The sequence below is a fragment of the Aquila chrysaetos genome, chromosome 1, assembly GCF_900496995.4.
Source record: "Aquila chrysaetos chrysaetos chromosome 1, bAquChr1.4, whole genome shotgun sequence".
In the NCBI taxonomy this organism is placed as follows: Eukaryota; Metazoa; Chordata; class Aves; order Accipitriformes; family Accipitridae; genus Aquila; species Aquila chrysaetos.
In genome coordinates this window covers 78,108,271-78,133,303 of record NC_044004.1, presented here as the reverse complement: position 1 = coordinate 78,133,303, position 25,033 = coordinate 78,108,271, and the positions used below count along the sequence as shown (strand labels likewise).

At 37.8% G+C, this 25,033-nt stretch overlaps 1 protein-coding gene across 16 annotated transcripts in view; it reads left to right on the top strand.

The window, feature by feature from the left end:
* The window catches only part of KIAA1109 (KIAA1109 ortholog), a 127,675-nt gene extending 103,403 nt beyond the window's left edge, over positions 1-24,272 (top strand). For 10 of the 16 annotated variants that reach the window (XM_041125566.1, XM_030038425.2, XM_041127083.1 and 7 more), the window contains 21 exons: positions 377-621; positions 1,213-1,428; positions 2,804-2,984; positions 4,334-4,526; positions 6,720-6,881; positions 7,000-7,139; positions 8,199-8,400; positions 8,800-9,003; positions 9,119-9,298; positions 12,180-12,317; positions 12,684-12,944; positions 14,107-14,257; positions 14,537-14,694; positions 15,213-15,405; positions 15,609-15,826; positions 16,476-16,727; positions 17,282-17,485; positions 18,951-19,145; positions 20,043-20,177; positions 22,463-22,628; positions 23,577-24,272. In XM_041125566.1, coding sequence (XP_040981500.1) covers positions 377-621; positions 1,213-1,428; positions 2,804-2,984; positions 4,334-4,526; positions 6,720-6,881; positions 7,000-7,139; positions 8,199-8,400; positions 8,800-9,003; positions 9,119-9,298; positions 12,180-12,317; positions 12,684-12,944; positions 14,107-14,257; positions 14,537-14,694; positions 15,213-15,405; positions 15,609-15,826; positions 16,476-16,727; positions 17,282-17,485; positions 18,951-19,145; positions 20,043-20,177; positions 22,463-22,628; positions 23,577-23,793 — 4,011 coding nt within the window. In that variant the 3' untranslated portion in view covers positions 23,794-24,272. The remainder of the gene's footprint in view (positions 1-376; positions 622-1,212; positions 1,429-2,803; positions 2,985-4,333; positions 4,527-6,719; positions 6,882-6,999; positions 7,140-8,198; positions 8,401-8,799; positions 9,004-9,118; positions 9,299-12,179; positions 12,318-12,683; positions 12,945-14,106; positions 14,258-14,536; positions 14,695-15,212; positions 15,406-15,608; positions 15,827-16,475; positions 16,728-17,281; positions 17,486-18,950; positions 19,146-20,042; positions 20,178-22,462; positions 22,629-23,576) is intronic. The other 6 variants (XM_030038776.2, XM_041125410.1, XM_041124705.1 and 3 more) reach the window with 4 other exon arrangements.
* Positions 24,273-25,033: the final 761 nt, after the last annotated feature.

Here is a 25,033-nt window from a genome sequence, read left to right as displayed (position 1 = left end):
TGCTTCACCCCTCGACAAGGGTCATGATGATTTTTGCTGCCTTTTGTTCTTTTCTTTCAAAATATTTCCTAAATTTAAATCAAATGTTTCCATTCCTTCCGACCTTGTGAATTGGTCAGAGCATGATACGTATTTAGCTAACAGATTGAGCTCAATCACTAGCCAATGGCAAACGCCTCCCCACCAAGCTTTCATTTCTTTCTTTTTCATAATCTGCCTTGCAATTTCTACACCTGCTGAATCTGTATTATGAGGAACTTGGGAATCAGAGTTTCTCATAGCACTCTTGCTTTTTTATTTCCAGAGCTATCTAATGCATTCTCGATGGAAATGATATCTGTGGAAATTTAATATCTTTTTGTCTTTTTATAATCAGTTTCCAGAGGAGACAGAAATGGACCTTTTGTCTGTAACTATTGATGGTCCCTCCCATTACTCATCTACTAGTGAAGGCTCATGCTCAGTGTTTGGTTCACCCAAAACTCCAGTAGTCTTCTCACCCGGCATTCCCTTCCAGCCTGAAGAAGGACGCCGGGATGACAGCTTATCATCAAGCAGTGAGGACTCTGAGAAGGAGGATGACCATGAAAGAGAGAGGACGTATTTTTATAGGAAACCACCGTAAGTAACGGTCCTAAGGAAGAACACAGAAATTAAGAAAATACACTTGAAATATTGACTTTAAAGCTACAAAATCTGTTACTGATGAAGGCAGAGGTGACTGTGAGAGAAGGAGGAATTCTGATCTGAAAAGGAGACAACTGTTAGAAATTTCAGAGCTTGGAACACAACAAAAGAACTTGGAAAGTGAGGTTTTTGAGGCATGGGGCAGGTTTTAGTGGGACCAGATGACAGATTTGTCAAATACAGCATAACTTTTAGTTTTATACAGCGGTTATACCTCCACAAAGTGTGTGTAATAATGTAAACATTTACAAATATGAAAATTATTGTATATATCTTTTCGTTCCTTTTCTTGATTGGCAATTTAAGAAAGGCTAAGTTCTTTGTAGTACCCTGTACTAAGAAAGGATACTTAGTAATGTGCTAATGGAAGGTGGATCACTGTATTGCTGTGTATCAGATCAGGCCTTTTCCAGAAGAGTTCTTAAAAGATTAGATACTGCGTGTGGACACAGTCTAAGAATGCCTCCTACTGTCGGTTCAGGTAAATGTCATGCTAATATCTAATCCACAATTGTGCCTGCGCAGGAGTACCTCTCGCAAGAAAGCCACAGGCTTCGCTGCTGTCCACCAGCTGTTCACTGAGCGCTGGCCAACAACACCTACCAACAGAAGTATGACTGGCACAACCACGGAGAGAAATATTGACTTTGAACTCGATATCAGGGTTGAAATTGATTGTGGAAAATGTGTACTGCACCCTACAATGCTTCAGCAAGAACACGATGACATTAGTTTACGAAGGTAAGAAACGTGTTCCATAGTCACCTTATGAAGAACAGGGTATGAGTATTTTATTCTGCTTTAGCTGTTAAGTCTGTCTGATATTTCTATCACTTAAGTTATGACCATATGTGCAATAAGTAATGACTCTTAAGCACTGACCTGTTTGAAAAGCATAGAAAATGTGTGCATTAGTTACCATCACTTTATTCATAGTAATTATCACTACTTTATAGCATCACCCTAAGTTGCAATTGTTATGGCCGAGTATGGCATGGGCAGTTGCATTTGTTGACCAAGAATCAGCATATGCCTCTCTCCTGTTTTTATTTTTTAAATCATGCTTTATCTTTCATAAACAAAACGTTAGGCTTTCAAAGCACTTGGATATTTTTTTTTTGTTGTTGTCAGCTTCCAAAGAAGTAACTTTACAACTTAGTAAATCAAAGCACTTGGATTTTTTTTTTTTTGTCAGCTTCCAAAGAAGTAACTTTATGACTTAGTAAATCCACATAATGGTTTGACTAATAGTGGGGCTGCTAGTGTATTTTCTCATGATCTCTGAGGGCTCCCATTATTTTCTGAGTGTATTATGTATCTTAATGAAATGCATTTTTTTTTTAATTATCTGACGCAAAACGAGTGCTTTACATCTGATCTTAATGAGGTTTTATCTCATTCTCAGTCTTTAAATTCTCCTTTTTTCACATGTATGTGATTGGGGATCTAATGGCAGCTTTACATTACTTTAAAAATGCAATATGTTATTAATATGTGGTGAATTTTAAGAAACTTGTCAACAAAAATAATTTTTTAGTAGTATAGTGTAAGGAAATGAGATTTACTTGTTTTAACTCTAATTGTTAGAAACGGGAACGAATGAGAAATACTTTTTCTTACTGAGAGGTATACATAGGAGATCTGTAATTAGAAAGCAATTTGGTTTCTGTCTTTCCAATACACTTTTTTCTAAGAACTGATACAGAAGGAAAAAAGAATCTCTTCAGAATTTATATGAAGACAGGCTTTACAGCAGAGAAGGAAAATTGATAAGTGTTTTCTGCATATCAAAGAGTTTTCACAGATCATGTTGGGTAATGTAGATGAACTCGACTGTAAGAGTACAGAGCATTGGAAGGTGTTTCTCTAATGACATAACAATAATTTTGTAGATTTTATTGCCTGAAATAATCTCATAATGAAAATGGCGAAACCAGAGTGGACAGACAGAAAGAGAGTAGGGATTACAGAAAATAAACAGTAAAGCAGAGATTGAAATGCTTCCTTATATAGTTAATACTATGAATTTTAGACAGGCTTTTTAATACTAGAAAATATACTCTTATTAATAAGAGTATTAAGCTTGCTTTAATAACATGCAGTGTATTTATTTTAGGAGCTATGATCGGAGTTCCAGAAGTTTGGATCAAGAGTCTCCTTCAAAAAAGAAGAAATTTCAAACTAATTATGCATCTACTACTCACTTACTTGCTGGCAAGAAAGTGCCATCATCTCTACAGACAAAATCTAGTGATGTGGAAACAACAGTGTTTTATATTCCTGGGGTGGATGTAAAGGTAAAAGGAGGGTATAACTTAGCAGGGAAGCACTTGCTCTTTCTCTCTGCTCAAGTAGGGTTGCAGAGCAAATACATTGTTACACTTTGTGCAACTTCATATATTCAGAGCGCCTCTGCAAAATCTTTTTTTGGTTGTGTAGATACTGCTAAAATAAGAATAACGATTTCTGTAATACTACACTGAAAACTGATAGATGCTTTTACCCTCGTTTTCTTGGGTGGGGAAACAGAAAATCTTCTATATACCATCAGAAATAGAACTATGTCAAATGACGCTCCATAACAAACAGTGTATGTGATATTACATAATTGTATGCCCTTTTTAAATAAAGGAAGATCCGTTCACTTTTGGTAATTCATGGGAAGGGCAGCTTAGTAGTTGGCCCACTAAAACATAAAGCTCTCTTACTATGTCTTCTGTGTTGCTTACTATAGCAGTCAGAGTCTTGGTATAGAAACTATTTTTTTAAGACAGTGTTCTCTCAAACACCGTCTAACTGTACACTCCCTTGTTTTTTAATCATTGTTTCTATATCCTAGTAAGAAAGGGTCACAACAGAAATGTTCTTGTATTTGTGATTTGAAATCCTGTGGAGTAAGAACAGGAAAAATAGGTCACTGCTGCATGGAAACTTCGTTCAGTTCAGTTGAGGCAATGCCATAAATCAAATGCTCTTCACCTGAAACAGCCTGGCTTTTTTAGTATTTCGATGTGGAAGGGCTATATGTGTCCGTTTTCTAGTATTCCAGGCTATCCTCAGGGATAACAGTTATGCCTCAGGTCCTGCCCGTTGCTTTTAGTCAAATTTAGGAATAACTAAACATTCTCTACAGCTTTTGTTATGTTCTATATTTTCATTGATAGTGTATTATGCACATAGAGGAGGTGTGAACTCTTGGAATATTTTATTATTTTTATTTTTTAGGCAACTTTCTGTATGCCGATGTTTAGTAGTAGAATAGTTCCACCATGCACTAAGACAGAAAGCAAGCTATGTGGACAGGAACAAATAGTTGGTGGCACAGGATGTGTACGATGTAACAAAGCGAGGAGCAAGCTTTAGGCATTGTTCCTAAAAAGTTCATTTCCTCTGTTTCTCTGTGTTTGCTTGATATTTTTTTTAATAGTTTATTAATTAATCTATTTTTTTTTTGTACAAAGATTTCAGATCTTTATGTGCACCAGCTATATCTGTAGAACATGAGTTGGAATGTAACGTATCTTAAAATGGTATTTTTGTAAATAGTGAAAAAATAAATATTTCTGAAGGGAAGGAGTGACACCAAACTGCTGTATGGAAATTGACCTACTTGTATGAAGTAAATTGATCTTTCTTTGCTTTCCAGTTGCACTACAACTCTAAGACTTTAAAGACTGAATCGCCAAATACTTCTCGAGGATCCTCTTTGCCAAGAACCCTTTCCAAAGAGTCCAAGCTGTATGGTATGAAAGATACTGCCACATCTCCTCCTTTATCTAGCACTATCCACAGCAAGACTAACACCTTACTTCCTCCCCAACCCCCACCCATCCCATCAGGTACTTAGAGACAATAACCTTCTAAAACTATCATGGATATATATCTTTCCTTCATGTAATCTACTAGCTTTAGATCTGTCTGCACATTACCTGAAGCACTGGATTTATCAAGTCTTAATTTTGGCTGCAGAAACCTGATCCCAGAAGCATGACTGCAGTTCATAAAGCTGCATTTTTAGAAATCTCTTGCCAAACCCGTCTCAGTAATATTTCTGTCATAAGTCACCATATCCCAGTGATGAGCTGCATTCTCCTGTTTTCATTTAACAAAATAATGCTTATTACTGGAAAGCATTAAGTATCTGTACAAAAAGTGAATGCTGACTGCTTTATTCTTCATAATTCAAGGAAAAAAAAATTCAGATGAATCCTTGCTTCCATACATTACACTATTCAAAGAATACTTTCAGCTTTTAAGTGCTTTCTGCTGCACAAGTAATGTGTAAATTATTGCTTTCTGGAACTGGGTTATTTCTTGTAGTACCAAAGCAGCTGTTTAGATGTATTTGTATTAATCAAAATACCAGACAAGTGTCCTCAACTGTTGCAGGCACTTAAATAACCATGATTTGGAGTAACATGAGTTCTAGTACTTAAAGTTTTGTTTTATCGCCAATGATTCCTGTTTTTAAGCAGGAGTCCATTGTTACATCATGTCAGATCTAGAGGTATGTAGATTGCACCTCCACACCTCCAACTTCTGAGACATTCACTCTTCTCTTCTTTGGCATTTGAATATCAGTTTAAAAACAAAGCCAACATTTTGTCAAAATTTGATGAGCAGGCAAAATTAATAACTGAAAAAAGTTGTGTGGATGGGTTGTTTGTTTTTGTTGGTTTTTTTGGTTTTGTTTTTTTGTTTTTTTTTTTAATAAAAGCAGCAGAGATGCTGGAAGAGAACAGTGAAATGGGGACACCTTCCTCAGTTATCTGTGCTGTTGAGCCATTAGCTCTTACGCCTTTAAGTGTCCATCCTCTTTATGATTACTGAATATTGTGTAATCTTGTTTTATACTGCTTTTTTTCAATTTTGTTCTGTATTGTCCTATCCTCTTTCCAATCATTGCCTTTTAATTTTTACCATGTCATGTACAGTTACTGAGTCTTGTTGGTTTTATGTCTAAGTTCTACATTTGGTGGGGACTTAGGGAAATTGCACTTGTATGATGATATAAATGTCTCCCAAAACTAGGGATTGCAATTACTGCATTTCTTTATGCCTTGTATTTTTATAAATATTTATTAGTTCTGAATTGGTTTGAAACATTTTTATTGTTATCTGTATTATTTTTTTTATAATACTTTTTCTCTGGAATGGAAACCACCTTGTTTTATTGTCTTTGGTCTCCAGTAAGAGCAAGATAGGACAGTCTAGTCAGAGGCACTAGACAGAATAGTTTGCACAGAATGAAAATTCAGTGCTTGTTTTTTTTAGCAAATAAAAGGATTTTTAAGCTCTGTTTTAGTTTTTAAGTTAATGTTTATATTTTTATTGGAGAACTTAAAATCAATATCTACATTTATCTCCATTCTAATATCTGTATTTCATAGAGAAAGTAATTGAGCTGGTACTAATACTTTCTGTGCATATTTATATTTTGGTGAGCATGCATCCACATGCCAGCCTCTTCCACAGAATTAGAAGAAAACAGTCTTTTTATTAGTTTATACTCTAGCTAGCTCCAAGCTCTTAAAAATGCTCGTTTAGAATCTTTAGTTATTCTTTGCATTAATATAGTAGGACTTGTCATTTACAGTTTTACTTTTTTGATGTATTTTCTCAGTTTAAACTGACATTCTTCCCAGGCTCATGTATTTGTTTTTTCCTAATTCCACTTTCATTTCCAGTCAGCTGTGGTTACTTTGCATTGTGTATTTGGAGAAGAATTTTGTGTGTCTGACTTCAGTGCTTTTTTCTAAAAAGCAAAGTGGTGACAATGATGTAAGAGTGCTTCGTCAAGAACACGTGCAATGGAATTACGATCAAGCGTGACAGACTAATAGTTGGTTTTGCACAGTTTCTTGGTGAAAACTTATGGCTTAATTTTTTCTAACTGATCTGATTTATGCCTTTTCAGATGATGATACAGAGAATTAGAGGAAACCGCTGTTAGTTATGAATTACCTTCTAATGTTTATCAGTTACTGTTGAGTGGTATTACATTAGACAAATTTATCTTCTAAATGTTGCAGCCAAAGGGAAAGGAAGTGGTGGAGTGAAAACCGCTAAACTGTATGCATGGGTTGCGCTCCAGTCGTTGCCAGAGGAAATGGTGATTAGCCCATGCTTACTGGACTTTCTAGAGAAAGCTCTTGAAACCATTCCAATTACACCCATTGAAAGAAATTACACAGGTAAGTTGCGTATTTGTATTCTAGTACTCTAGCCTTTTTCTTTTTTGTCTTCTGGTAGCATTGAGCTGCTCTTCCCTTTAAATTCCACTTTCTAATGAGTTTTTGTACTTGTTAAAAGCTGTTAGTTCACAGGATGAAGATATGGGACAGTTCGATATACAAGATCCCTTAGAAGAATCCACAACATCGTTAGTATCATCCTCGACATCGGCATATTCATCCTTCCCTGTAGATGTGGTGGTTTATGTACGAGTTCAGGTGAGGTTTTAACTCAACATTCAGCATAGTAAGTAACTTCAGTCACAGTCTTTGAGACAATCCATGCTTCTAAGTCTGCATTTTAAAATAAAAAAAAAATGAACAATATTTTGAAGTGTCCTTTCTGAGATATTAATGCCTAGTGTGATGATAAAATAGGCCTTATTTCAGCAGTTCTGACATATCTTGGTCCCATGGAGACCACAGAAATGAGCTATTTTGAGAAGTCACAAAAGCTCTCAGCTTTTTTAATCATTACTACTTTACTAGTCTCTTTTGGAGGTTTTTTTTTAAATTATCTTTCATGACTAGTATTTCTATCCATTGTTTATAGGTACCATTACAAAACAAAAATAATAATTAAAGGTTTTCTCAGTTTATATGGAAAATGTAGGAATGTACAGTTATCATCTACAAGACATTATTCATACTGCTTAATATTTGACGTGTCTGGGCTTTTTATACGTGTAAGAGAGAAAAGTGCTACCGCAGAGTGATTCAGAGCATTCGAGCTTGATCTGAGCATTGCTATTACATTTTTCCTGGTATAAATTTGATTATGTTCCCAAATTGAACAACATATTCTAACGGATGGGGTTTTTTTAAATGCCTGTGAAAATTAACCACAACAATCTGTAGCCTCTCTCAGCTTTTACTTGCAAACTCATCTGGCCAAGAATATGTTGAGGGGAGCTGAGGCTTTTGGCATCACCTCAAGTGATTCTGTGTAGTTCTCACATGAGATGAGCTATGAATGGGCTTGGGGAGGAGGAAGAGAGGGGGATGTACATGTCTTCTGCTGCATCCAGGCTTCCTGTGTCTAAGTTTTCCAAAAACTGATCCAAATAATAGACCTGGTGTTGGAGGGATTGCCTGAAATTAATGTATCTATATCCATTTGTATACAGTCATCTTAGTAATTCTAAAAACCAGTCTGAAAAGGCTGTAATTTGCTTAGATTTAAAAAATAAATAAATAGCACTTTATAAGCCAAATTTGGGATGTTTTTAGTATTTCGTATTTGTTCATTGAATGCTTTATTTTCTTTCTGTCTTTCAGCCCTCTCAAATCAAGTTCAGTTGCTTGCCGGTATCAAGAGTTGAATGTATGCTGAAGTTGCCTTCCCTGGATCTTGTTTTCTCTTCAAACCGTGGAGAACTGGAAACATTAGGCACAACGTACCCATCAGAAAATGTGTCAATTGGTGGCAATACTTCACAGAGTGGCTCGAAGAATTCAGTTAGTAAATCTGGAGCACCAGGTAATATGTATATGAATGTTTATACTATATACAGCTTGTAGCATAAATAAATACAATGTTCTGTTGTCTAAAATCAGAGCAGAAGGTAAGCTTTTACACACCTTAAGGCTAGACATTTATGTATTAGTGAGTTCAGTAGGATTTCTTCATGTTGTATCAGTTTCCTGTAAAAGCTTGCACAGATAGAGTATATTGGAGTCTTTTCTTGCATTGGTTAAGCAAGTTGAGTTATCTCTTACAGAAGGCTAGTATCAAGACATAAAATATTTAAGCTGCATTGCTGCTACAAGGGCATAATTTGATGTGCGTTTGGTCTGTTTAATATTGCTGTTATATTTCACGTTTGAAAATGCTTTCATACTAAAACTAACTTTTGCAAAAAAAAAAATTTGTCTTCAGGTTCATCACCTGGACTAGGCAGCCCTCTTGGCAGAACACGGCACAGCAGCAGTCAGTCAGACTTGACTACTTCTAGTAGCAGCTCTTCAGGCCTGAGCTTTACTGCCTGCATGTCTGACTTTTCCCTTTACGTGTTCCATCCATATGGAGCTGGAAAACAAAAATCTGCTGTCACTGCTCTAACCCCTGGATCAGGAGCTTTAGGTACAGAACAAGTTTTTGTTTGCTTTAATGAACATCGTTCAAGTTTGGCATGGTTTTCTGAACTGAAGATTTGAAAAGGTCACAGAAGATTAAACTTTTTCCTTTCTATTTCTAGGTAATGTGGATGAGGAACCAACTTCGGTCACTGGCCGGAAGGATTCTTTGAGCATTAACCTTGAGTTTGTGAAAGTCAGCCTGTCACGAATAAGGCGTTCAGGAGGTTCCTCCTTTTTTGAGAGTCAGTCTGCAAGCAAAGCTACCAGCAAGATAGATACTACATTGATAAACATATCTGGTAAATGCTTGTTTCATTTTAATTCCATCTGTTCAGCTAATCAGAGAACTGCTGTTCCAGTGACAGACTTTACTCGCAGCAGCTTTTGTACATGTTATATGAGAGCCATCTACTTGTAGTGTGTAGTAAAATTTTTGCTTTTTTGAGTGAAGTAGGGATTGATACATTCAATTTTAATGGTACTTGGAGTACCTATTTGCAGATGCACCTTTTTTAGCCTCTTGATTCATTTAATATAACTAAATGGGCTTGCTCAAACACGTCCCGGACACCAGTCTGTGTGACTTAATGTGACCATTGAATGTTTCGAGATTGTACTGGCTGTGGCTAGGATGGAGTTAGCTTTCTTCATAGCCGCCCATATGGTGCTGTGCTTTGAATTTGTGGCTGAAACAGTATTGATAACACCAATGTTTTGGCTACTGCTGAACAGTGCTTGCACAGCCTTAAGGCCTTCTCTCTTTCCCACTCTGCCCAGGAGGGGAAACAGCTAGGACAGCTGACCCAAACTGATCAAAGGGGTATTCCGTAGCATATGAGGTTGTGCTTAGTAATAAAAGTTCAGGGAAAGGAGGAGGAAGGGGAGGATATTGGTGGTTATGGCATTTGTTTTCCCAAGCAGCTGTTAGGTGTGCTGAGGCCCTGCTTTCCAGCAAATAGCTAAACATCTGCCTGCCAATGGGCAGTGAATTCAAGCAGTGAATAATTTTTGTTTCTTCGCTTGCATGCACAGCTTATGCTTTCCCTGTTAAACTGTTGGTACCTCAATCCACAAGTCTCCTTGCCTTCCTTCTGTTTTCTCCCTTTCCCACAGGAGATTGGAGTGATTGAGCAGCTCGGTGGGCATTTGGCTGTTAGCTGTGGCCATCCTACCACAGAGATAAAGCCTAAATTGTTTGTGTTCAGTCAGCTTCAAGTTACATGTCATTTTAATTGTACTGCAGATATTTGTCAGGTATTATCAGAAGGAAGTGATTTCAAGTCATTATTTAGGAGTAATCTTAGTATGTCAACTTTATTATATGGTTTTAGCACACAAAAGAGGATGGTCGTTTTCCACCTAACGGCACAAGGTATATTTTTCTTCAGATCTAAAATCCCATAGTATACACTAGCTTTGTACCTAAGAGACAAGAGTCTTTGAACAGTATTGTTTGTTGAGCAATATCTATGCCCTTCATTTTTTAACCCTGTTTTTTGAGAACCCCAAAAGTCTGTATGACTGCAGTGCAATAATACATGACTGTATAAACGGCAATGAGATGGAACATGTAATGCTAATCTGTTCTCACTTACATAATTTGTTTCAATGACAAACTCGGTAGCTTGGTTAGCTTTTAAATATTTTTATATTAGCTACACCAGTAGTTCTTGTTTCCCACCCAAAAAATCAAGAAAAACTTCTTCCCAAAATACTTCATTTATTCCTCACTGTCACGCATCATTAGAGTTAAAATAGTGGTTTTGAAATCCTCAAACTCTAAATATGCCATTTCACTTTGTTGTGGCCATTGCGGATCTGTTTTACTACTGGTGATCAAAAAGAGTGATGATCATCCAAAAGTGTATATTTCTTAGAGCAATCAGTTGAAGGGACTACAGATCACTAAGAAAAAGTGTACGATGAGGGTTGGGCTTTGGGCTGGGTTTCTTTTCAGCTTGTTTGGTAGAATTCTGCTGTGTTTTCTCAGTGTGTTACGCTGCACTAACTTGCTTGCTAAAGCTAGAAAGCAATCGCAGTATGCCCACAGTGTCTGTGTAGTATAGCTTCAATAAGTCTCCGCATACAGGAGTGAGCAACAAGGGAATGAACTTCAGCGGGCCACCCGGTGCCCTGGTGTGAATGCTCTTTTATGTCACTGTCCCATCAGAACAGAAAGATGAACAAACTCAGATTCTCATTGCTGATTCATCTCTTAATACATTTTATAACAGAGATAAACTAGTATAATAATAGAACTTTATGTTAAATTTATTCCCAAAGTTGGTTAAGCTTTCAGTTGGACCTAGTTTGGTAAACACGAACAATGCCTCTTCATAGTCCTCTCTTCAGAAACAGGTATTTCACAGATCTCTTTTGTTACCTGAATAGGATAAAATATTTTACACTCACCCTTTTTTCCTTTTTTTTTTTAAATGAAAACTAGAAATAGTCTAGTTTTCACACCATCTCCCTTGGGGCGGGGGGGGGTGGAATCAAAATGGATTATGTAGCACAATTAAATGTGGTATTAAATCTCCAGGATCACAAGCTGCCTTTTTAGTGTTCTTCATTATCCTTTTTTGGGTTTTGTTGTTGTTTTTTCTTTCTTAGTCTGACATTTGCTGTGTGTTATTATCTTAATTCTGGCTGCGCTGCTGCATGTCTAACTTGGTGAGGTAGTTCTGCAGACTGTGTTCAGTTACTAGTTGTCAAATTTCACCACCTTGCCACCTGGTGCCTATGAAGCTACAGTGAGAGTTGGACTCCTGAATACTCAAGGAACCTTAAAGTAAAAGTGGGGTTTAAAGATTTGTTATTTATTTATTTTCCCGCACTGCACCTGAGATCTTGACTTACTGGGCAAACAGCAGAATGGTTGTGATTATCTGCCATTAAAGCCCTCAGATGAGGAGTCTGAGGCACATACAACACAACTAGGACCCAACATCAGTTACATTCTTAGGTTCCATCTTGCCTTTATAAAATGTCTTTGTATCTAATATTGGATTCAGAGAAACGGCAACACCTCAGGAAAACTATTTTTTCTTTACAGCGGAGACTATATTGCTATGTAAAGAAGTATTTGACTGTATTGAACACCTATTAATTAGATTTGGTTACCAAAACCTGTTACTACTGAGAGTTTATAGTTGTGTGTATATGCTTTTTCTTTTTCAGCTGTCTGTGATATAGGGTCTGCTTCTTTTAAATACGATATGCGCCGACTCAGTGAGATTCTAGCCTTTCCAAGGGCTTGGTACAGGAGAAGCATTGCTAGACGGCTTTTCCTAGGTGATCAAACAATAAATCTGCCAGGTAAGATGCTGCTTCTTATCATGAAAAACCTTTTTGTACAAGGAGTTATAGTAGGAATTTTTTAAACATTTATTACCTGTGTATTATTACATATGTGACTAGATATAAATGTATTATAATTTACTCCATATGCAGTCACTCTAATAAGTTTAATAGAAAATCCTAGAAAGAATAAATGGAAAATTTCTGAAGTAGGTCATTGAATTATTTAAAGAGCTTATATTAATGAAGACAGTAGAAAACCTTTAGTTATGATAAATTAAATATATTTTGACACTTTCCAAATACTTCTTAGTGTATGGGAGGATATTGTTAAACAAAAATGAATTCGTTTTTCTGCCTTTCATGTGCTGCTTTTTTTTCTAGTAGCATCGGGTCCTGGAACACCAGATTCAATTGAAGGGGTAAGCCAGCATCTTTCTCCTGAATCATCACGGAAAGCATACTGTAGGACGTGGGAGCAGCCCTGCCAATCTGCTTCATTTACACACATGGCACAGTCACCTAATGTTTTTAGTGAACATAATGCAAGCAGCAGTATGTCACCTGGGACAGCATCTCATAGCTTAAAGTCTCCAGCTGTTACAAGATCCAGGAGTGTGTCTGACTCTTCAGTGCCTCAGAGAGGTTAGTAGACAATGATTTCTTCAGTTTTTTAAAGTATTTCCCTCAGTTGTATGAAAAAAAGTAGTCATTACTGCTTTGTAGAAAGCAACCATAAAATACTCTTTTCCACTGTGCCTGGGAGTGGACAGTCAGTGGCTTAGAGAAAGGAAAATGTCTGAAATGGATGAATCAAAGTGTAGTTTGTTAGCATACTTTCTATAAAATTGGACTTTCTTTTACTAGAGCAGGAGTTGTTTAGCTGGGATTAGATGAGTTCTCCAGCTTAACATGATGGCATTGTCATCTTCTTGGCTCTTCTCATCCAAGCAATTACCATGCCCTTAGCAGAGGGTCAATGTCACAGCTCACAGGTGAGGTCACTTACTTCATTTCATCTGAGACTTCGGGCTCATACTGAGAGGTCTAAATAAGGATAGTTTCTATATAAGAAATAAAGTAACTTTTACTTTCTTTTACTACAAATGTTATTGTATTGTATCTTATAGCAGTGTAGCGCTGGCTGTGTGGAACCACAACATTATGGCATTAGATGTAGATAGGAGATTTAGAAGTATGGTACTTATTTTAGTCTAGGAAAACTATCTGTGAGAAAAGAAAGGACAGGTATTTTGTCTATTTAGAATGCAAACAAGATGTTGTATATGATCGGTTTTTAGGAGAAGACACAGTTGAAGAAGGATTTATGGCTGCTAGAGTGGCTTGTTAATAGGAAACGCAATTTTGCACAAGCTTATAAGTGTATTGCTAGGGTTTTTGTGAGAAGAGCAAGGAAAACCCTAACACTTGAAGTTTGCACGCAGCACTTGTGCAAATAACTGCTACCTGAATATTCAAATACTAATAATTCATTTTCTGAATACACTGGTATTTTTAAATAGCTAAATAGTTTCAAATACGCTCTTGCATGACTGACTGCAAATTAAAAATGGTTTCTCTTAAAGATACTAGTAAAAATAAATGTGTAAAATGAGTCAATTTCTATGATAACTAAAGCAACGCATATTGCAAATCCTCTAGTTCCCACTTATCCTCACTCGTAGTTTTGTGATGCTCCTTAAATACAGTGTTAGTCTGTCCTTTTGTAATATGTAGAATGGATATATTCTGCCAGTTTTTCCTAGCACGTGGAATAATTAAAATTTTTGTCTACTTTTTTGTTTAGATACTCTCTCAAAAACATCAACTCCATTTAATAAGTCAAATAAAGCTGGAAGCCAGCAAGGAACACCATGGGAAACACTGGTTGTATTTGCTATGAACCTAAAACAATTAAATGTTCAAATGAATATGAGCAATGTAATGGGCAATACTACGTAAGTATAAAACAAGATCAAGGATGTTTTAACAGATGGTGTTGTTTTGGGGGCAAAAAGACATTTTCCCCACAGGCTGTTAACAGCCTCTTGTCTTCTAGCTTTAAAATCCTAAATTTTCCAGTTTTGAACTGTGAAGCCCCTCATGAATACTGGTAGATGCTTAATCCTGAAGTCACATATGCCTAAACCATGTTATTTACTGCTTTCCAGTAAATAATTTTCAGTTTCTCTTTCGACAGCCTGGAAAACCGTTGTCTATTTTCACCTCTCTTCTAGGTGGACCACCAGTGGTTTGAAAAGCCAGGGTCGTCTATCTGTGGGTAGTAGCAGAGATCGGGAAATTAGCATGTCTGTTGGCTTGGGAAGATCACAGTTGGACTCCAGAGGGGGAGTTGTTGGAGGTACCATAGATGTTAATACCCTGGAGATGGTGGGTAAGTTGGAAAGCTGCCTGGTATTACTATATGCTCTAGACAATAAATGTGAAAAACTAAAGAATATACACAGTACCTCGCTTTGTGAACCTGCTAGTATATAAAAACTTTGGATTCTTACTTTTGCATTCTGTGAAACACACTTTGAACTGAAGGGATAGCCTTCTGATCAGGGGCTGATTCAGTCTCAGGGTTCTCTAAAATTACTCTACCTAGTTGTGCAACCCTCCAGCCCCCTTCAGCTGTCCCGGACAAATGGCAACTGAAAGATTTGATAGCATTTCAGCTCTTCCTAGAATTTCACAAGTGCTTACGATCTGGGAAATGTAAAACTGGCTTTGGAAAGAAGCTGGGTGTTCTGGTGTACACCAGAGTCGTGACCTCCTCATGAATCTGAAAAAAACAGTGCTTTCTCAGCCCCTCTGTTTCATGTGGATGGCATAAGGGTGACATCACTGGAAAAATAGTTTTTCTTATCTTTAATGCTGTATTTCTGTATCGCTTTGGTTCGATTTCAGCTCATATTTCTGAACACCCAAACCAGCAGCCCAGTCATAAAATTCAAATTACCATGGGTTCTACTGAAGCACGTGTTGACTATATGGGGTCCAGTATCCTAATGGGAATCTTCAGTAATGCTGATCTTAAACTACAGGATGAATGGAAAATTAATCTGTATAATGCTTTGGACTCGAGCATCTCTGATAAAAGGTAATACTGCTTCCTGTGTTTAAAATGTATAATGTTTGATAAGGCCAATGTCTGCCTATATGTCTTCTGTCCAGTATTGCTAACCAAAAATGTAAGCATCTGCTAGAAAGCAAGGGGTTCGTTGGTGGTTTTTGTTTGGGGTTTTTTTGTTGTCAGTAGGAAACAGATCAACTGCTAATGTTTTTGCTATTTTTAATATCTAGTGAGATATTTGTCCATGGGGACTTGAAATGGGACATCTTCCAAGTGATGATTTCAAGATCAACTACACCAGACCTAATAAAAATAGGAATGAAACTCCAGGAGTTCTTTACTCAGCAGTTTGATACAAGCAAGCGAGCTTTGTCCACTTGGGGACCTGTTCCTTATCTCCCTCCCAAGACAATGGCCAACAACTTAGAGAGAAGCTCACATGAGCAATGTAAGTGGTACAAAAAATAGTATACTTCCCAAATAGGATGCCTTAATTGCAAAAATTCATCTGAGCAACTTTATACATGCAAGGATATCTATTTGACTTGAAATAGTATCTTCAGTACATTTTTCCTGTAAATTTCAGCTGGCAATAACCTTTCAATGAAGAATGCAATTATCTCGAGCACCCTGCTAGACCTGGGGTACAATAATGACTTAGATTATCTTATTTTCAGGTTTTAGTTTAAAAAATGCTTTTTTGTTTAAAAAATAAAAAAATCTTTTTTGCAGTTTTCAAACTATTTCAATGGAGTTGAAATAGTTTTCAAAGTCTGTTTTGAAGTCTATTTCATAAAAAAACATTTCTACTTTGAGTAGCAGTGGAAGTGTGATGTTACTCTTACTTTCTATTAATCATGAGCTGAAACCATCATTTGTCTGAACACAATGAGTCATTGATTTCCAAGTATGTTTGTTCAGGTACTCTTAAGCTACAAACACCTTAGACCACAAAAATGAAACAGTGTCAATAAAATAGATTAGAAAATATCACTCATAATTCCACATCTTCTTAAAAATATAAATATGGCACCAATCCTTCCTGTATATTTCTCTTTCCTAAAGTTTGTTCTTACTCTTGCATGTTTACTTTCTAGTCTTGGATGCAGCCCATCATCGCCATTGGCCAGGAGTTTTGAAAGTGGTATCTGGGTGCCATATATCCTTATTTCAGATGCCATTGCCAGAAGATGGAATGCAGTTTGGAGGATCCATGAGCCTGCATGGAAACCATATGACGCTGGCTTGTTTTCATGGACCTAATTTCCGCTCAAAATCATGGGCCTTATTTCACCTTGAAGAACCCAATATTGCATTTTGGACAGAAGCCCAGAAAGTTTGGGAAGATGGTAATTTAAAACATTTCCTCACTTCTCTAAATTCCTTTAAATTAGTTTTAAGAATGTATTGATACATAAGAAGAAATCAAAGAAAAACTTACTTTCTTTAAGTCTGAATCAAGATTATTTCCCCCAAATATACCACTTACCTAAAATAATGATCTGTTCCCTCTCCATCTCTACCCAGTTTGCTTTCTTTGTGGAATAATGCAAAGTACTTTTTCAAATATACTAGATATGTCCCCGATAATATGCCTACGAAGTGGATTGTCTGCCTTGTTAACGGCATGTCTGTGTTTATGTAGTCCTTTGTTTCTGTATGATGAATTTTGATGGTCGTATTGCTTATATTTGGCTTCATATTGAGAAGTTTTTACTGTCTGTAGCTACTGAGGATTTGATTTTTCTGTTGTTTGCGAGCTTTATGCCAGTTTTTAATGCCACTGGCTACTAATTATTCATGTTAAATACCTGTGAGAGGAGAAATCCTACTACCCTTACCAAGCTGCTTTTTCCATTTTTTTTTTCTCTCTTACCCCATGCCACCCACACCTTCAACGCAGGTACTAGTGAACACTCCACATATATCGTGCAAACCCTGGACTTTCATTTGGGCCATAACACTATGGTCACCAAACCGTGTGGAGCCCTCGAAAGCCCTATGGCGACAATCACAAAGATAACAAGGCGCCGCCACGAAAACCCCCCACATGGAGTTGCCAGCGTGAAAGAGTGGTTCAATTATGTTACAGCCACAAGGAATGAAGGTTCGATTCATGTTCATTAAGTTTTGGGATTGCTCTGCTGGCCGGGCAGTGCAGATTGGGCTGTTTAAAAGCTGCTAAATTTCAAGTGGGCTACAGGGAGAAGGGAATTTGAGATAATGGAAGTTGTTCCTACTCGAGAACCTTATGGTGAACTGTGGAACGAAGCATAGCAATATGCTGAACAGCTGGAAGTGTTACTGAGCTGTCCTTTTTCAAACTGTGCAGTAAAGCGAAAACGTTCTGTTAGTGTACAGGACGTTTGTGTATCTGGCATTGCAATAGTTTTAGTCTTTTCCTCTTTCATTATATATGCAAAAAATGTTCTTGTTTCATGTCCAGTTGTGATCTTGTAACGTGAGGATATATTTCACTGTATATGAAGGATTTATGGATTAAGTTGAAGTGGGAATATATTTTAGGCTTCTGTTACCATTTACGACTAACACTTCAAAATTACTCAGCTGCCTAAAGCTTTTCAACCTTCAGCTGCTTCTAGGCCTTAAAACATTTTGAATCATATCGTTAAATCATTGCTAATTGGAAAATAAAACTTTCAAGATAATGTTAAAAGAAATCTTAAAATACAGCTGTTGCTATTTCACTCACAAACCATAGAATCAGTAGATGATACCAGTAGCATTTCTGTGAAAGGGCGAATAGCAGAATACAGCATATAGTGAGAAATGAGCAGATGATAGTTTCTTGAAAAAAAAAAAAAATTAAATTATTGATATGCTATACTAATATTTATTCCTTTTGAAAGACACAACAGGATGTAGTGGCTGAAGTTCACAAATAGAGGCGCTGTCTGTTAGATGTTTTTATGCAGCCCTGTTTTGCTACATTCGGAGCATTTAAGTATATAAACAACAACAACATTTGATTGTTGGACCTTTTGTAGCCATGCTTTTGGGAGCAGGATAAAGGATATGATCTTCATAGTAATCACACACCAGCAGTTTTACAATGAAATAGTAACCTTTCTTAACTTTTTTGTCTTGTCACAATTTTAAGAACTGGGAACTAATTCCAGTTGTTGTATGTGTACTATGGTAAAAGTCTTGTGACAGATTTGGATTCCTGGTCAACAGTGATTTCTGACAGCAATGCTGCCTCGGTGAATTTAGGTATTACCTATATTAATCAGAAACATTTATTTTCATTTTAAGTACTACCATATTTTCAAACATAAGGGGCACACTTTGAACCCATACGGTCTATATCTTACTTAACTGAAAGCTCATTACTAGAACAGAGTTGTGATGGGGTGGTCAGAGGAATAAAATTTGGACTTTAAGCTTCCAAAAAACTAACAAAGTGCTTAGATGTGATGGTACTGACACTTATTTGCTCCCCCCTTCTTGTTATGAGATGTATTTTGTGAAAATTTGTCACCCTCTGTGCTGACAAGAACCTTTTTTTAATAAAGACTACTGAATTCAGGAATTTCCCATTGTCCATGTAGAGTTAAACCTGCTTCGAAATGTGGATGCTAACAACCCAGAGAGCAGCACAACAGTGAAAAGCTCAAGCTTGCTAAGTGGCTTCAGAGGTGGCTCCAGTTACAACCATGAAACTGAAACCATCTTTGCATTGCCAAGAATGCAGCTGGATTTTAAATCTATTCACGTTCAAGAGCCCCAAGAGCCTTCATTACAAGGTGCAGTAAACATAATTTGTTTTTTCTTGGTCCAAAGCTATTTCTCGTAAATGAGGGGTTAAATACAAAGCTACTGTGCTGATAAGAGGATTTAATCTGAGAATTACTGCAGATCTGCAAGAAAGGGTACCATTTCATAATAAAATGTAGAGGGAATTCTGTTGAGAGAGTGAAGATCTAGTCCAGAGACTGGTCACTGTAGAAAAAACTTACTAAGAGAAATGAATATGAACATTTCAGCTAGGTTGGCTGTTTTTAGGGGGTTGACTTTCTTATTTTTATTAAAATGTTCAAGAGGAGGGCCATTCTGAAGAAGGGAATATGAGCTAGGTACCTAAATTTTATGCTCGTTTTCAAAATGGTTATCTTCAGACTGCAGTTGGAACTGGTGGGACATAAGACTTGTGAAGGTATAAGACATTAATGTAGATGTTTATCTTGGCTGAGCTGTGGTTTTACTCCATACCTGGTCCTGGACAATACTGCTAGATAAGTCAACCTGTTGGGTTTTAGTTGGTTTTTTAATAGCCAAACTAGCAAAATCTGCTATCAGCTTTTCTTACTGTCTAAAATCATGCACTGTTAGCACAGCACAAGCTAATGATACTGCTCTAGGTTGACTTTCCATGTTGAGGATGATCCAGGTTGCTGCTTGGTAGTATTTCTTTATTTTCAACATCCTTTATAAAATACCAGAAGTTAGTGTGATGGGAAAACTGTTTAAAAAATGTTGAGGCTGCTCAACGCAGATGTTAATTGTGGTCCTTCTTCTCTTTTGAGTCTCTGGTTCAGTAACAGCAATGTCATTTGAAAATGATTTGTATTCAAATTCTGTGTACTTTCATGTGTACTGTCTGTACTTATAAGGGTATTAATACTATTTTTATCTGACTGTAGATACAAGTGTTAAACCAAAGGTGGAATGCAGTGTAGTAACTGAATTTACAGACCACATTTGTGTAACTATGGATGCTGAATTGATCATGTTTCTGCATGACTTGGTATCTGCTTATCTCAAAGAAAAAGAAAAAGGTAAGTTGTTATTTATGAGGTAACACTTGTCTGACAATCTGTAGTTGTCAAACTTTTTGATGGTAAGTATTTCCATACTTTTTAATGGAGCTGACTTGTTAAAAATGGATTTAATTTTTAAAAAGTTAGGCCTGATTTTGCTTCCATTGAAATCAACAGATGTAGTATTAAATGTTGTGAAATCTGGGCTTAATGCTATGAAATGATAGTTACCTCTTTTTCAATCACTGATAACTGAAACTTAACTATATAATAGCAAAACGTTTTTTCTGGGTTATTTTAGACTGAAAGCCAAGAGGTATTTTGGCACTTCTCGGAAAGTGCAACATTGTTCAGGAAATAACTTGAGCTGATTTTAAGTCAGCTGCTGTAGGACTGGAAGCAGAGTAGTTTTGCATACAAACTTACAAACCTCGTGGTGTCACTAGGCTGACGTGCCACCGCCGTGCAGGGAGCTGTACTAGTATCTCTGCGTGGCACTTTGCTACACTGTGCAGGTACAGCAGGTTGTTCAAAACCAGTTCAGTCACCTCCAATGCAGCACCTATGTGCAGTATGCTGCAGAGAACAGAGAGAACTCCTGGATTTCTGTTCTTTACCCACTACTGATGAGCTTCTGCTCTAAGTCATAATCTTGCTCCTATTTTGACAGCTGGTGTTTAGTTTAACTTTCTTTTTGTAAGATGGTACATGCAGATGAAAACTGTTTTAGAAAGCTACATTACTTTTATTGCAGTCCTTTCATCAGTGGAGTTTCTTTAGAGCCATGCTTTTTTGTGACTTCAGAATGCTTCACTTTTCCACGAGTATGTTCAGTTGCAGCATTCAAATGTGGCACATGCGTTTTTAAGCAATATGTGGTCTTTGCTAAGAAGAGCAAATTGAAGACAAGAGAGTTTGATGTCTACGTAAAGTGTGCCAAACACAGAGTGATTTTTGTTGTTGCAGACTTAAGGTGAATAAACAGTGCAGCACGGAATGACTGACTGTGCTCTACCATTACCTGCATGTTGAAGGGAAGGTCATCACCTAGTGGCTTTAATGCTTTACAAGGAATTGCTGCCACGAGTATCTAAACCCTACTAAACTAATTAAGATTTGGAAAAAATCGTAACAGCACTGTTGCTTATAGATAAAATGATTTCAGATGTTACATTTACTATAAGTATTATATAATTCCTTATTATATCAGAAGAGATGTCATCACTGAAATTAAAAGCTGCTTATTTGTTTTACAACTTCTGATCTTAAAATTTTCCACATTCTGCCACAGCAATCCTACTCTAGACTCTCATTTCTATACGTTTTTCTTTAAAGGCTGCCACAAGAGTAATGTAACACAGTAATGTATGTGTAAACGATGAGTTACTACCATAGTGAAAGTCGCATATTTTGTTTTTCTGGTGTGTGTGAAATTGTGTTGTGCGTAGTAGTTTGCATTTATTACTGTGATGTTACATTTATTCATGTGATGTAACATGATGTGATGTATAAATGTAACCCTTATATGATGTAAAACACATTAAATTCAGTATTTTGAAAGTTTATAACTAACGTATCAAAATCTCTTTACGTGTAATTGTGTACAACAAAGCTAGGAGTGCTTTCTAAAAGCACTTTATAGTAAAATGTCCAACAAGTGCAGAAACTAACAAAAAGGGAAGATAACTATTTTTGGTTGGACTTTGTCAAAAAATTAGTTTTCAAGATATCTTAAAATAAATCAAAATGCAATCCAAATTCACAGATTTGTTTTTATTTTATAAAATACGTTGTTTGGAGGAGAAGGTTCTGCTGTTCCTTTTCTGTATCCCAGGATGTAAAACTCAAGACGGACATGCGTTGGGGTCCCCTTGATGCCTTTGGACAAAGATTTAATTAAACTATTCTGCCACCATCTTCTTCCTCAGAGACTAACTACTCTGTCAGTCTAAAAAAATTCTCTAAACTAGGAGCATGTCTGAATTTTGCTTATGGAATGTGATGTGCTTTGTTGAATTTGAAAGAAAGCCCCTGTATGTGGATGCTTTGGGCTGGCAGAGAGAAGGAAGAATCCCACATTCCAGTGTTATCCAGTGGCTATTACAGTTTTCATAGGATATTTTTTACTAGTACTTTGTTCAAGCCAAAACTGTTTGCCGGAAATTCTGTAAAACTGAAACACAAAGCGGTTCTCTCTCTTCTGAGATTTGTGCTTTTGTTTTATTTAAATGATGTACAAAGAGAATTCAAGTGAGATGCTCATGAGTGACTGGTGTGGGGTTTTTCCTCTCTCTGCTTCGTAGCAATTTTTCCTCCTCGCATTTTGGCTGCTCGTCCAGGGCAGAAAAACTCCGTTGGTGTTATTGAGGACAGCTCCACTGACAAAGAGGCAGAGGAAAGCATTACTTACACTACAGTGGACTGGAGAGAATTTATGTGCAATACTTGGCATTTGGAACCTACGCTCAGGTAACAAGCAGCCTTATCTGCAGTCTCCTTGTCTCTGCGTTTTGTCTGTGGGTACTGTCCTGCAAACGACAAGTGTTTCCAAGCTGATGCTGTTCAGCTCCTAAGAGGATCAATCGTGTGGATGCTGTTAACGCATTTGTCTTTGGCTCTTAGTGCCGCTAGGAAAGATACCTGCTCCAGGACATGACGAAGCTGGGTAACGCAATTATCTATTACGTCAGTTAACTTCTAGATTAGAATTTATGCAGATTAAAGATACTGTTGGAGGCTTTTCAAAATTAGCATACATTAAAATTAAACTCACTAAGGACCACAGATGACTGTTTCACTCTGTCCTACAAGAGTTTTTCTACATTCATTTTCTGCCACATGGTTTTTAATCTTGCAGTTTTCCATTTTCAGCATTCGTTTTAGTTCTTCTTTAAGCAGTCACCTTAAAATAAAAAAGCACTATATACTAGTTGCTATATGGCAGCTTAAACTTAGCACAGAAGAATAGCGTGTATAGCAGCAACTCACTGCTCTCAATACACACTTTCAATCACGCAAAATGACTTTTCTGTGTGTCAGGGTCTGTTTGTTTTTTAACCTCTGCTGACACTGCTGGAGCACCTGTGTTCATTCACATATCAAAACAACACATCAACCCAGGCCAAACAAATGTTGACTGTTGGCAACATTTTGTGTTGGCAGTAATAATAAATCAATTTAAATGTGATCTGGAGGCAGCCCAGTCTGGTTTTTTCGCCTCCTTGAGCATCCTCTTTGAGAGGATGTTCCATTGGTCATCTTCAGCTTGTCTGTATAAATTAAGTTTGAAACCCATGTTTGCTTGTTGGACTTAAGCTTGTCAGAAGTAACAGTGTTAAAAACGGATGTTTTTTCATACAAATGCCAGTTGCTTTATTTATATATTTGAGATTGAGTCCCTTATTTATTTTTTTTTAGATTAATATCCTGGACTGGGAGAAAAATTGATCCTGTTGGTGTTGACTACATCCTCCAAAAGCTGGGCTTTCACCATGCAAGGACTACTATTCCTAAGTGGCTGCAGCGTGGTGTCATGGATCCTTTGGACAAAGTTTTGTCGGTCCTTATAAAGAAACTCGGTACTGCACTACAGGATGAGAAAGAAAAGAAAGGAAAAGACAAAGAAGAATACTAGAAGTATAATGTGACAACCGTAATTCCGTTTGATTTTATCAAAGTGTTTTATGGTAAGAATTTAAATATGGTTTAAAGAGAAACCTAACAGCTTTTTGCTACTCTATTTAAAACTTACATTGTGAGTAACTGTTTACCGTGGTACATGATACCATTCTGTATTTGAAGTTACTGCATGATGATGACCAATGTATATTCTGTGAAGGAATAGCTGGAACACTGTAAATCTGCTCCTCAGCGCCCTCCGTTTTATCATGTGCAATACAATTCCTGCATCTTTAAAATACTTGCAGATTAACTGTGAATTTTCATAAACTTTATTTGCCATAACACAAACCCCTCGTTGATGTGACCGGTAATTGATTTGTCAATGTAGACTTGTGTAAATTATATATATATATATATAACTTATGAAACTGTGATTGCCTTAGTGCTAAAAATCATTGTTTATTACACTTGTAATAAAATTTAACTACTGTACAGGGCTTTTTGTTGTTGTTGTTTCAACTTCCTTGATTAAAAAAAAAAAAAAAAAAAAAAGGCGTTTTTAAGTGTAACTTTGCATCGAATTATCCCTTACGCTGAGGCGCGTTTTACGCACGCCAGGTGCGAGGCGGGGGCCGCCTCACCCCCCAAAGGCGGGAAACCGGCCTTCCCCCCCTCGCCTCCCCCGGGGCGCTGGAACAAGGCGCCGCCAGCTCCTGCTCCCGACAGCTAGGAAACTGTGAGCAGCCCTACCCGGCGCCCAGCCGCGGGGAGGAAGCGGCGGCGGCGGCGGCGGCGACGACGGCCCCGCCGGCCGGTGCTTCCCCGTTCCCCGCTCACCGCTGCGTGCCCCTGCCGCAAGTGGGTCGGGGCGCGGCTGCGGCCGGCGGAGCCGATGCCGGCCCGTGACGCCTCTCGCCGCTCCCGGTTGCCGCCTTGCTCCGGTGGGTGGCACGGGAAACCGACCAGACAGCGTGGGGTTGGGGGGCCGGTCGGCGGCCGCTGCTGCGCCAGGAGGAGGCTGGCGTTCTCCATCGGCCGAGCCGCGCCGTGGCGGGCTGCAGGGCTCTCGGCGGAGGCATCTCCCCCCCGCTTTTTTCCCCTCGACAAAATGGAGGGGCCGGCTGGAGGCGCCGCCGCCTCTAACGTGCTGGCGGTGGGGGGGCGGCAGCTGAGGGACGGCTCTGCGCTTCGGCCGTTAGAGCCCACCCCTCAGGGCGGAGAGGGGGGAGCTGCCGTGCAGCCCCCGCGCCTCC